General features: G+C 39.0%; 1 protein-coding gene across 3 annotated transcripts in view; it reads right to left on the bottom strand.

The window, feature by feature from the left end:
• Positions 1–2,622: 2,622 nt before the first annotated feature.
• Positions 2,623–14,708, bottom strand: part of gnaz (guanine nucleotide binding protein (G protein), alpha z polypeptide) — a 29,289-nt gene continuing 17,203 nt past the window's right edge. For all 3 annotated transcript variants that reach the window (XM_046375501.1, XM_046375500.1, XM_046375502.1), the window contains one exon: positions 2,623–3,667. In XM_046375501.1, the coding sequence (XP_046231457.1) occupies positions 3,323–3,667 (345 nt within the window). In that variant the 3' untranslated portion in view covers positions 2,623–3,322. The remainder of the gene's footprint in view (positions 3,668–14,708) is intronic.

The following is a 14,708-nucleotide window of genomic DNA, read 5'->3' as shown; positions in this document are numbered from 1 at the left end:
CACAATCCTGGCACCATCATGACACAGTGATGTGTTTATGTTGCTTCCCCCTTTCACCCAGTTCCTCCATACCATATCTTATCACGTTATTTGTTTGCCTTGTTGATAACTCATTGGTCAATTCATTTTTTCATACAGGATGACGTGACCTGTGCTGAACGCCATGTTGCCAAGAATTTTATTCTAGAGATATCACAAAATGTTGTTCATTTCTGCATTTTTTTTGTTATCATTGCTCATAATTACCCAATGGGAAATGCAATATAGGCCAAATAATCCTGTGCATTTTGTACTTCTGCAGTTATTTAATGTTGCTGTTTGTGCTCATTCCAAGCAATTTCACTTAGAGGTACTTTGGCTATCAGTAAGTGACCCCTATGCAAATGTTTCCCAGACAGTGAATTTCCAGTCCACTACTTTAGCATCAGCTGCCCAGCACCACCTTGTGACGAAGCTGTCCCGAGGAAACCCACAGTTTTATCATCTGTACTTATAAGTTCACTAAAACGTACTTCCTGATGCAACTGAAGAAATAAATGAAGACCATTTCTATACCTCCTTTCATTTTTAAGTAGCTATTACTCCCAGTCTGTAACTCGGTTATTTTATGGTTGGCACCATCTTCCACCACATGACAGTCACAAGGCATGATTTCAGCAGGACACTCCCATCTCAGCAGTGGATTTTATTTATGTTCATTTCTCAAAGAAATTCCCACTGTTGGTTAAATCAATCCACAAAAGAATACACCCATGACTTGGAGACATTTTTCACACAGTGATGTAAACTGAGTTAAAATAAGTAAAGGATAAGAATAAAAATAATTTTAAAAACCACCAGCCACACAGTACTGTAATGTTTTATGTATGGTCCTCACTCTGACGTACTGAAAGTCTCATTAATATTTAAATAATGTTTAAACCTGAAAAATATGCCCACAGCCTTACAGGAATGCATCAGGATGGTCTGCATGGTAGAAACATCATCCTGTTACAAGTTTCATCATAGCCATTGTGTTGTCGTCTAAATGTCTTTCAGGAGACACAATTTGTCAGTTTTCATGCAGAGTTCAAGGTTTTCCAAAACCTCACTGCATAAATATTACATTGACAAAGATCTAATTTGTATGACAAATGTGATTTTTTTTTTTTTTAACTCTTTAAAGACTGAAAATGATAAAACCTTTATTGGGGTACTTTGACAGACCCATCAGCAGGCACGTCATGTCAGCATGGGTTTATACATTAATTAGAGGGGGGATCTGTACAGCACTGCATGCTGTCACCCCATCACACATAGGCCAAGTGCATCCAGGACTAATTTAATTGCATACTTTATGTCGAAGTTATTCTCGCCCCAGCGGCTACATTGTATGGTGAGAACAAACACTGTTTATGTCATGATTTTGGACACCGAGGATGGAAAACAAGGATTTCAGGACAGTGTGTACTATTCCACATTGCAATTCATTTGAAGCAGCGCAATTATGAAAGGATAAGACCAGAGGCCTGGATGGCCATCAGGTGTGAAAATTCTCTTCCCAAACACATTTAAAGCACTTTTGACACAACCACCACCCAAAAACACATTTACTACACCATGAATATTTGCATAAGTTGTTTTATTCATAGTTATTGTCCTTTTTATACTTCTTTTTTAATTGTTTTGTCTTCTGTTGAGGTGGACATCCCATAAAGACAAGCCTGAAGCCCTTAGCTGAGTTGTTTGCACATCACCCTTCGAAATGAAAAGAAAGGGTAAGAGGAGGAGTGGACTGGGTTCTTCCTCCATCTCTTTCTCTCTTTCTCCCTCTTTATCTCACAGTATCCCAACTCAGCCTTTATTTTCATTTTGTTTGAACAAAGAGTGTACCTTACAGTATATTTACACATCATACTGACTGGCTGTTTAACAATTTCCACTTAGATAATGCAAGGAAGATTGAACTTTCAAGATTTGTTTCTTCATTCTTCATTTTCATTGTTTTCTACAGTCTTGTTCTCCTTTTGATCCACTTTCTCCACTCATGCTAACTTTGTGGTGAGATTTTCCTCTTTGTCATTGTAATCGTCATCACCACTATCATCATCATCATCATCATCATCGTAACATTATAATCACCATTATTATACTGATATAACTCTTCTCAATAGATTCCTCTCTGACAACTGTACAATCGTACACAGTGTTTGACTTTTATATATATTTTTGGGAATATATTATTCAAACCTAAGAAAAGAGGAACAAAATCCCAAAGAAAATATATTAGTATCCCAAAGTAACAAAATCATGCATGTTTTAATGTATTTGTCCATTAAAAACAAAACAAAAAAAATTAATGTAATGGATGGGATCAGGTTTTATTTACAAACTGATCTTGGCACTGTTTTTGTTGTCTCTTGCTGGAAACTGGAATGATCATAAAGAATACTTTTGACTCTGTGGAGCATAACGTTCTCCTGGGATTATAAGTTAGTGACCTGTTATAAAAGGCAGGTCTTAGAGATATTTTTTTAAGCACAAAAAAGATAAAAGAGGGGAAAAGAACAACATTAGAGTCAACCAAGGGGCAAAACAGAAATAGTGTGTTGAAAATGTATTTCAGTTCGGCTTTACACTGTGGCAGTTTCCTCTTTTAGGCAGAAACCCTGTGACATCATGTCTACTGACATTTTTTTTTTTTTTCCCTCAGAAATACAGGCTGTCTCCTCATGTTTCATCAGGTGCACTCACTGGTTACCATTGTTAGGGTGAAAATCCAACAGAGAACATTGATTCTGTCAAAATTCTTCTTGTAAAGCAGCATTAATTGATTCTGGCAAATAAGATAAAATAGACAAATGTAACCAAAGACCACCAGTACAGACCTACTACCTCAGGTTTGGCAGGCAGGTAGGAGTAGCTGTCTAAAATTTCCAGTGTTGCCTTGTCAAACAAGTACTAGACTGTTGATGCAAGGATCTTGTGTGTGAGCAAACATAGGTGTGTGTGTGTGTGTATGTGTGTGCGTATGGGTGGGTGTCTCTGCATACTCATATTCAGTGCAAACACATTAAAAACTCCCATCTTGACCATGGCCCATCAACTCTGTTGTTTCAACTGAAACACTCCTACAGTAATCTACAGGGTCGTCCATCTCTGACCATCTTCACTCACAGTTCTCTGTTGCACCTCTTTAAAGAGATAAACCGGCAGGCAGACTGACATGCCTTTTGTTTGTCCAGTCTGATGGCGGGCCAACAACTTCAGCCACCCCCACCCCACCTGCCACCGCCACCACATACCCCCAGCCCTCCCCCAAACACCCACCCAGCCTCAGGTCCTAGCACAGCCCAATGTACTTGAGATTGTTCTGGATGATCACGTCCGTGACAGCGTCGAACACAAACTGGATGTTGCTGGTGTCAGTGGCACAGGTGAAGTGCGAATAGATCTCCTTGGTCTCCTTGTTGCGGTTGAGGTCCTCAAACTGCCGTTGGACATAGACAGCTGCCTCCTCATAGGTGTTCTGACCTTTGTAGTCAGGGAAGCACACTGTCAGAGGAATGCGTTTGATCTTCTCCGCCAACAGGTCCTTCTTGTTGAGGAAGAGGATGAGCGATGTGTTGGTGAACCAGTTGTTGTTGCAGATGGAGTCAAACAGGCGCAAGCTCTCCGCCATGCGGCTCTGTGAGGATGTGGGAAGAGAAAGGGAATTTTTTGTAAAAAAAAAGCAATCAGAGCATGAGGAAATGATTTCACAGATAAGAAAAAATGCTGTATTTTAGTTGAAGCAATGACCCACATCACACCAGTCAGTCACACAAGCAGGATCATGTGATTTCGGCAAAACCCAAGAGAGTTACTTAGACAACACAAGGTCACTCCCAGTCTCTTACAAACTACATTTGTGCACAACTAATTAGCAACAGCAAATACCTTTGAGGGAAATATAATGCAGACTAAAATAGGTTTTCTGATAACATAAGGGGGCATCGGCAAGTCACAATAATGTTGATGCTGAAGGTATCAGTAAGAAAACATATTTCATTTGCTTTCCACCAGATAAGGGAAACTTATGTTACATGATCCACTCTCAGTACTCATTCACTGAGAGAGCATAGTGTCTTTCACTAGAGCATTAATCAACTTTATGGTTATGTTTAGCCTCTGACAGCACTTGGTTAAGGAAAGGGAAAGATCATGGTCTGTTTTAATACAGAAAAAAGTCAGCTTGACTTGAGACATACGATTTTTATTAGCATTTAACTGTACCCAAAATCTTTCCCTAAATTTAACCAAAGTGCTTTGCTGCCTAAACCTAAACCACAGACATGAGTCTGGATGTGAACGCTGGATTCTGGTTCTCACTACCTGAAACTCCAGCGCAGTACAAAAATGTAGTGTTTCATTCACTCAAAGACATGTTGTCTCTGAACACAATCCAGGCAGAGATTATGTTTCACCAGGACGTAATTATGAAAACAGTTTCGTAATATACAAACAGAATTTCTAGGAGACATGAAAATAAAGACAAGATAAGAAGAAGATACAAAGTCATCCAGCACAAGTCACTGATATCCACTTGACCAGCCAAAGGTGCAGCTTCTCTGTTGTGTCAACAGAGACTTGAGACTCAGACAGATGAAGACCTGAGTCTGAACTCTCACATTCTTCTCTGACACAGCTGGTTACTTTTCCCCCTCTTGTTCTCCGAGTCCCAAACTGTAAAATGGTCAGTCAGTGATCAACGTCTCCCATTTGCAAAGAATAGTTGTCAATATTGCAATAACTCTAATATTTGTATGGCTGAATGTTTTACCTGCAAACAGGGTCGGATTAGCTGTTTACACTGTGGACAGACCGCTCCAAACTTTTCATCTAAACCACTCAGACATATCCAGTGCACCATAACTGGTCTGGCGCCTTTAGACATCACACATGCTTGCCCCCAAATTGAAGTTAAAATGTAAGATTAATTTCAAATCTCTATAATTAGTATCATGGATGTCTGCCTTTTCCTGCAAGTAAATTAATTAGTCAAAACATGAAAAAGATGGGTGCATCTGGTGTGTGTGTGTGTGTGTGTGGATACATGTGTATGTGAATGTATGCATCCATGTGCTTGTTTACTGCTTGAGCTCATGTGACGTTGAATGTATAAGAGAAAAGGAAGAAGAAGAAAGTTGATCTGTTCATGGCTGGTATGTGGCAACTGGCCAGCAGCTTGTGACTGGGAGGTTGTCAGATGGGAACTGCTGTTTAAAAGGTTACAGAAACAACATGATGCTCTGAGCAAATCACAAGATCTGCACAGCATGAAAAAAGATATTGATGGGAATAGCGAAGGATTAGACAATCCGAGTGCAGATTCAAAGTAAACCCTGATTATTCAGTGGTGTAAGTGCTATTTTTGGATAATGATGAAAAGCTATAGTTCTCAGAAAACAAAGTCGTACGCAGCCCAGAAACTTGCCTTACAGCTGCTGATGTACAGCAGGTTAACGTTGGATTATTTACACCCCTTAAAGCTGCTTCATTGTAATGAATGAATAAATGTTTTCACCTAATATACATTAGCCAATGTTATTTTGGTATGATGCGTCCCTTTATGATTGGAGATATTTTTTTTTTCAAGGCCGGATTTCAAATTTAGCCCATAATAACAACAAAAGGAAAGGAAAACCAGTGAAGAGAGGCAAGGACAGGAGTAATGTGGTCTCATCTGAAAGTCTTAGAGCTGCGTTTAGAACAAGCTGGAACAGAGAAGCAATTTTCTAAAGAATTTTCTAAAGCCATTGCACAAATACATGCGAAGAAATAAAAGCATGAACATTCTGCTTTTGAGAAAGAAATTACTTAATTTCGAGATTGTACGTAGCTGAAAAAAGCAGAGTTGAACAAATTTTGTATTATCACTCTCACTCACTCACTCGCATGTGGTTGCATGCCAGCCGTGTTTTCTGAGGAGATTTAAAATAAGATACTTTGCAAAATGACCTCCCACTCCCAGCAAATCTGCATCCCTCCTGCTGGCTTCATTGCCAGGCTTCTCCACACAGATGATCGGTTTCACTGTGGATACCTGTGGATTTGATTGATTTATTTTAACATGCAAGGCAAAAACACCAACAGCGCCCACGTAATCGTTCTATAACAGAATCTACTCGTTGCTCTCCTTTCTGTCTAAGTATGTGTCTCAGGGGACAAAAACTGTCCTTTAAACATTGGACACTACACAAATCATGTAGGGCTGTTTGACCTCACTCCTCCTTTTTCCCAGGGTGTGAAACAAGAGCTCAGCTGCCAAGAGAATACGGCAGGAGACAGCCAGCTGAGCCCAGGGAGTCTCCAGTCTCTTCACCTGGCCACTGCAGCGCTCATACAGTAAGAGTTTCTTAATGGGGGAGCTGAAAGAAGGGGAGAACAACATCCAGGAGCACTAAAGCATGCAAGACCCCCTTCCTTCGCTTCGAGCACCCACTGATTCACAGTTACGCATGCACACACACACACACACACAGCGATACACTTTCCCCCTCACCGCCTCTTGTCAGAGTCCCCGTCCTTAATTAAGCTTAAGTATTAATGAGGAAGTTCATCCCAGTGTCATTGCTTTGTTTCTCATAAACACAAATAACTTATATGTGTTAAGCCACCCCTTCGTAATTCATTAAGGTTCACTTAAAATGTCACCGCCTCACAAGAAGGGGTGCTTGGCACTTATTTACTCAGATGATTTTCTCTGTGCCCATGTTTTTTCTGCTGTACCTGAACGTTTCATTATTCAGGTTGCTCCTATTGTTTTTATCCCCCCCTATTCGTTTAATTGCTAATGTCTGTGTTGCCGTGGGCTGTAACAATGCTACAGTTTAGATCTGAAAACAAAGACGCAAACGAACAAACACATTACAGTTGTACATAATGTTTACTATTGGGCACAATGTAATAGATTCTCAGCAAAATTATTCCTTTTTTTTTGTTTGTTTGTTTATCAGATAGGTAAAACAAGAATTGCCACCTCTCTGTTGACTGGCTCTGCCAACCAGCCACATTGCATTTTACATCCACATCTGTCCAGACTCTTATATGTAACAAAGATTTAGAGGGAATTTAATTAACGGTAGCTCTCAAGGAAATGGAAGTTATCACAATACTGACGTGTAATTCCAATGAATAATTTCCAGTGAGAAATGTGCTGTCTTCACTTAGAGACTATTTTTACAGGGGAGCACAGAGGACTGATTGAAAGCCTCGTCACATGGTGTAATGACAATCACCTGAAGCTCAGTATCAGGAATACCACTGAGTCTGTGGTGGACCACATCTGGATGTCTGTTATTGCGTTAAGTTCAGAATTTCAGAGTCAAATTCCTTGCATGTGTTCACAGGCCTGGCCAATAAAGCTGATTCTCATAGAACATGAAGTTGTATCCATGACAGGAGAAATTTCTTCACATTTGGCACAAATGTCCACTTGAGTTTCATGATGTACTTGTTAGATTTTGGTGTTCAGTAGTCAAAGGTCATTGTGACCCTTAATTTTTGGCCATAACAGAAAAATTACTATGCATTAATGTCTAACAGAATAATATTAGTTGGCAACTATTTTGATAACTAATTAATGGTTAAGTCATTGTTTAAGCAAACATGTCAAATATTTGCTGGTTCCAGCTACTCAGATTTAAGGACTTTTTGTTTCTCTTTGTCATTTATGGTCGCAAATGAAGAGTCTTTGGATCTTGGACTGTTGGATGGTCAAAAGAAGCAAGTTGTTGCTTTCGTTTTGGGGAACTGTGATGAGAATTTTTTACATTTTTTTCAGATGTTGCCTTCACAGTGGCTTGAAAGGAAATGTGAACACGACAAAACTTGACATAAAAACACAAACACACCACACGGTAATTATTTTCTAGTCGTCTTTCGTGTGACAGGTAATTAATTTCTGTGTGAGAAATTAATGCAATAGTAATTGGAACAACAGAAATGGTGCTGACACTGCATTCAGTGTCTGCCCTGATGTATGGCTAACACAAGCTTAAACAACTGCTAACCACTTGTCGAGGCTTTTCATTTTCACCTCGCATACACACTGAATTCACTGCAGTTGCTCACCCTCAGCCAGAGCGTATAAACCCTGCGCTACGCATTCATAATAAAGCATTCACAGACACTAACACAGGCACATAATACACACACTCACACACACACACACGTATACACCTCATATCTATTCTCTCCAGTGCTGCTGTTTGTTCCCCCTCCCTTCCTCTCACTCTCCTCTCCCCTTCTCATCCTCCCTTCCATAGTCACAGCTCACTGTCAACAGCGCAGGATTAGGAGCATTTGACTGGCCTGTTGCTAAGCAACGGTAACCACGGCAACCGATTCATTATGAAGACAGGGATGGGACAGGGGAAATACATCAGGGAATGGGTTGATGGGTAAATGTTGTACTGTAATTATTCTGGTGTATTTTCTGTCTTTTCCGAGATGGTGCGTTGAAACTGAACCGTGTGGATCTGGTCTGATTAAGTTTACCTTCCGCTCGGGTGACACGTAAAGCTTTGAAGGTTAAGACCACTGAGATCACTGGACACAACACGGCATTATTATTTAAAAAAAAAATCTCTCTAATGAGGACTTTCAAAGCAAATGAAATGCTTTTGTAACCTACGTGTGCAGACTGTTGTCAGGAGCCATTTGTGTGTGGTCAGTGATCATACTTACACATGCACATAAAAACTGAATATCTCAAAATTCCTGATGACATTTGTACGACCAACTGAATTCTTAAGCAAACATCAAACTTCCGCTATCAGCCCTGTTGTGTTGTTTTAAATGAGATAACACAGAAATTCATGGAACCTCCGTTTAAACACCAACAAAGCATCGCGCTACTCGTTTTCAATGCCTGCAGCTTAGACTATGAAATAAGAGTCAGAACTGCTCTGCACTTGAAGTAAAACTGATGAGTCACCCCTGCTCCAGAAAGTCGAATCAGTGACTTTGTTGTGTGATTGTTTCATCTCACAAAGTTTTATTATGCTTCCATGGCGACAACAGCTGTGTCTGGAGGAATTATGTTTTTGTGTCACATTCTCGTGACATCTCAGAAACGCTTTGGGAGAATTTTTGTCTAACTTGACTCAGATGTTTTCTTGGAGTCTCTTTTACCACGCTTTTGATGGCACAAAGTCATTGACCTCACAAAACACATAACTCAAGAATTCGTATGGTAATTATGACAAAATTTCACACCAATGTCTAATAGGGTAAAATGATGAAGTGGTGATATTTTATATCCAAAAGGTGAGCTTCACTGTTTTCTGTTCATTATTCAACAACATAACTCAGGAACAGAACAGACTGTGACCATATTTCACATTTGGTCAGATGCTAATCTTAAAGCTGCGCTGACTGCCGGGTTGAAGATTTATGTGACGCATCAACGTCTCAGAACTTGTAGCTTGTTTGTGTTCAATCAGAATCTGCTTTACTGGCCAAGCATGTGAACACATATGAGGATTTTGACTCTGTTGTTTGTCTCTGTCAGTGTATTTACACACTAACAGACATCCAGCTGTGGTCCACCACAAGTTCAGTGGTTTCCCTGATACTGAGCTTCAGGTGATGGTTGTTACACCATGTGACGAGGCTTTCAATCAGTCCTCTGTGTTCCTCTGTAAAAACAGTCTCTAAATGAAGTCAGCATGTTATAACTGGAATCATATAAGTCATAAACTTCTATTTCATCAAAAAATAAACAAGTCTTCACTACATATATGACCCTGGACAAGCAAGAAAACTGCGACTTGAGTGATCAAACAACTGCAAGTGAATGATTGTAGTGTCACATCAGTTAATGAAATAATTTTCATGCGTATATAATAAATGGGATGGTCCTCGCTGCCTCAGCTGTGTTAGTGTTAAGGTAAATACAGTCATAGATGTCAGGTTCATGCTGTACTTACAGGAAGGTCTGTTAATCAGATGTGAGCATTTATATTACCGATGCTGGAGGGCAGTGAAAACAAATTAAAATGACAGCTCCATTTAACAATGCAGGGATTGGAATCAACATTCTAACACACTGATAATGTTGTTATAAAAGAATCATTAATTAGAAATCAACATATATGCTCTACCACAGCTTTATTGAAAATGTATTCAACATGTCTTCATGGGAGGTGTAAACTAATACATGTGACATACACCACATTGTCTTCTCCCTGCTGTTTAATCATAGATTGTATGTTGTAAGACTAATAAATACAAAATCTTTTTTTTTATTTTGTATTTAGTATTTTGTCAAAAGATAGCCTAATCTTGCAAAAAAAAAAAAAAAAATCAACACAAGGATGTGGTGATGTCTTTTGTTCAATATCTAAAAATCTGTTGAGTCTGCACAGTCTTCTGCTTTTGGTAAAAGCTGAACAAACAGATGGAACACATTTTCTTAGAAATATGTCCACATCTCCCCTGAGATCAGTCTGCCTAATATTGTGCTCCTTACCAGAAAATATTTTTTGTTATAGATAATTGTTAGTATCAGATTTCCAGTGGCGTGAAATACATTGCGTATGTAAGCATGTTTTCTGCCTAACATACAGATGGCTTTAGCATTCTGACATGTTCACACTGTAGGTTACTGTAACTTGTTGTATATTACTCAATCTGTTGATTTTATCTTCTACACTACAGTAGCTTGTCAGTATGATTCTATCATAGGGTCAGCTTAATGGTCCAATCCTTTAACATCACATTGTACTGACCTTCATTCCCCCGACTACCCTAACCTCGATCATAACTGATGCTTAACCCGGTTTAACAGAAACCAGACTGGGTTTCACTGCTGTTGTATTCCCCATCAGCTGTTTTCATGTAAAAATGTGTGACCGGGAGACATGTGTTGTGTCAGCTGACAGTGGCTATAGAAGCAGGAGGCTCCAAGATGTAGATGTTGAGGAAACGGCAAAGAAGTACCTCCACTTAGCCAAGTAACATTTAGATTAGCTGTAAAGCGAGTGTGACTTTAAGAATTGTTGCTGCATTACACCGTCTTTCTGGAGGTCTTGAGGATTTATTGGGGTGTGGCCTGATGTCCTCTATGGCCACCCTTATGTGGTTTGTATTTTAAGACTGCATGCAACAAGCACAGTGTGATATTCAGTTTAGTATGTGTATGTGCCAGTAAATCATGTCTGTAGGTCATACTTTAACAAGGCCATTTCTGCCATATGTTTGCCCCGTTCATACATTAAGACAAGCTAAAATAATCCTTTATTGATCTCCATAAAAAACTAAATATTGTATGTAAATATAACAAAGAAAATGGAGCATTAAGACAATGTCACATACTCTCTACAGAATAATGATATAAGTATTTATCTGTCAGGGCCAACAAGGCCTTCTCTGCTACAATCCTAATTCCCTACAGTTTATTGTCTTCATTTTGTAGCATTTCTCTGGGCTGCACCGCTTCCAGTACGTTTATGTGGATGTTCGATTTTTGTCCAATCAGATTTCAGCCTCTATGTGTTGCCATGTCAGTCTAATCTGCCCAGAGCCTTCAGAATCAGTAGTGTTGGCCCACGCAGTTTAGACTATATTAGCCATTGACTGTTTCTTTAACCAGTCAGATTGCAGAACCCAGCTAGCTGGCTGTGTGAAGCGTCAGCATTCTTCCTTCCTCTGATTGGTCGATCAGAGAAAAAGTCACAGCCAAGTGCAACTAGCAGTTCTAAACTGCGCCGCATGATGTACATGGCACAGTTGCGGTTGTAGTGTAGAGGGTTGGAGTTGTCTTGTGTTTCTTGTTGTATTAATAATCAATTAATAATATCAATAAACAATTAATAATATCCTCAACACGCAAATTTCCTCTCTCTCTAATGCCATACCATGCCTTGTCATATTGCGTTTTTGGATAATATCGTTTTGTTTTTTTTTTTAATAATTGCGACATGATAGTGGTTGTATTAAGAGGTGGACTAAGTCAGGTATGTCTCCACTGAATGCCCAGGTACTAATGAACAGCCCACCACTGGTATTTATACAGTATAAGGTGCAATCTAATATTTACAATTCTGGCTTCACACTTTTCTTTCGAAATGCTGTTTTATGTTTGTTTCAATGCCTTCTATTTCATGAATATTACATTACTTTTTTTGGTTTATGTGCTATTGCCTTCAATATGGTGTCCAATCAAACTTTTTGAGTTTTAGTCAAATATTTCAGACATTTTGCATTTTTGACCAGTTTCTTTAAGCCATAAAATTTGAGCTCATGCTGATAATATAATATAACAAGTTCATGGCATTCATCATCATATTAAGAATGTTGGCTTTAGATAGAAGCGACAGGAAAGGAGGGAAAGAGAGGGGATGACCTGCAGCAAATGGGCCCAAGGTGGAGCTGAACACAGTGAGCTGTGCTAAGGACTCAGCCTCAGTGCATGGTGCACGCACTCTACCTGGTGAAGCACAGAGGGCGCCCTAGTTGGCATATGGACTGGTTTTTCAGTGGCTAAAGCAACATGCACAGAGCCATAACCTTTGTTTTCTGTATGCTTGCTGTCCTTGTGCAGAGCGTCAGATGATTAACATGAGCGCTTAGCAATGGGTTAGCAACAGTCTGATGCAGCTCTGTGGTTAACTGAAACCTGCTCAGGGTGTGCCACACCTCTCACTGAGTGCCCTGCTGCAAGGTCCTAACTCCTCATCCTGAATAAGTCAAGTGTTTTAGAAAATGCATGGACAATTGTTTAAAGATTATTTTCAAGCCTCACACAACTGATTACGTGTGAACAGCATCAATCTGTAACAAGGGATGAAAACATAACTCACAAACACTTTGACAGTAGTAACAACATTCAGACAACACAACAAAATACATCTCTAAAATGTACGAGATGTACCATATGGACTAAGTCGGGTAATGTCTGGTGCATCTTTGTGCTAATGCGGTTAAAGGGAGCACAAAGGCAGTATGAAAAGGTTTCACTTAAATCAGATAAGGCAGCATGTCATGGTCTGGCCACTGCACACAGTAGCACTGATGTTAGTACCTCTAAAGCACACATTAAACCTTCATCAACCAACTGAAGAAACCCTGTCTTTGGGTTTAAAGAAATCTTAACCTTACCCTCATGTGTAAAAATACATTGAACTGTAAAGGAAATAATTCCACCACAAACAAAGCATGACAAAGTCAGTATATGCAGAAATCCTATTCACTTCAGTAGACTCTACAGCAGGATGGCTGCTCTAATTTCAGGATGCCTTTGTTATACTTTATAGAGACTTTAGATTCATTGCTTTTGTCTTCCTCTGCCATCTTAGAATAATAAGTTGTTTTTTTTCTAGTACCTGTGAACTCCCATTGCTATATAGTGCCTTCACAATCTGCTAATTCTCACAGGTACAGCCTCACACTTCATTCTGTGAACTCAATTAACACCATACTGTATTTTTCCTCTTCAGACTTTATTTTTAACCTGAAAAACTAATTGATTTCATGTTCCAACCTGGCACAGTGTACACCCTGTTCTATCCGGGTAGCCCATCAATTATCAGGCCAGTTCAGTTACAGGAATGACAAAGTTTGTTTGACGACATCAAGGTGAACACAGATACTGGAACCTCTTTAGGGAAAAAAATGCAATCATGCCTGTAAAGAATTAGAAAATACCCGACCCCTCATGCCTAGTTAGACTAAAAAAAGCACAATAGTATCTATTGTTGACTTTCCATTATCGAGAAGGCAGTCAAACCACCAATAACTTCCTCACTATTCCAAAACATTCAGATAGGAAGATGGATTTGCTATGCATAGCAAATTGTTCAAATTCCACAACCATGAAAATGAGATAACAAACTCCAGCCACTCTCTTCATTGAGACAGGTTTAAAATAACTTTGCTATCACATAAAGACAGAGTAAATGCATTTCATCCATTTCCACAGAATCAGTCAATTCATGCTCACAGCGAAAGAAGCTTGAATATGGACAATAACATTTGGTTAAGGCTCTTTGAACTGTTTATTAAATGAAACTGGATATACTGTAGAGGAGTTATAGTATGATGTAACATTATTTAGGAATGGAATATAAGGATGAAAAGGATGCATAAAGTGGTCCTGCATGCCATTTGGGAATATTAGGAAAACCTGAAAACTTCCCTCCGCAATTATGTTGAACACTTAAGAACAATTGGAATGGAAATACAAAAAATATGGTTGGTGGAGATCTGCACATTAGCACAATAAATCCTGTCAACAGTTAGTCTGTTCTATAATAGGCTAATTTGCATGGAATTACAGTTTTACATAGTTGCCTCCTATACATGCAGACCTGTTCAGCTCAAGGTTCATTAAATGACTCTCTCAGTACGATGGACATTAACACTAATGTACATGTTTGCTTGAATGATAAGCTGTTTGGCAGCTTAATTAAAGACTTTTCAGTGACCTAAAGACTGAGAATTTGTTCGCACCAATGTATCCACAAGTAATTTAAAATGGAAAAGATAGACTAGATGTACTTGATCAACTGAAATGAAATGTTGGAAAAACATTTTTTAATATTTTTAATCACTAATTGTTGCAACTGCAATTTAATGTTCAAGCTCTTTACTTGGTTCAAAACTACTGTTCTGTTAACTTGGGTAGTTATTAAACAAACAGTTCACAAAAAAAGATCATGAAATTCAAATGTCAAATTTTTAAA

Source organism: Scatophagus argus, chromosome 20, assembly GCF_020382885.2.
Source record: "Scatophagus argus isolate fScaArg1 chromosome 20, fScaArg1.pri, whole genome shotgun sequence".
Taxonomy (NCBI): domain Eukaryota; kingdom Metazoa; phylum Chordata; class Actinopteri; family Scatophagidae; genus Scatophagus; species Scatophagus argus.
Note: the sequence above shows the minus strand (reverse complement) of the source record. Positions and strands in the feature narration are given on the sequence as shown.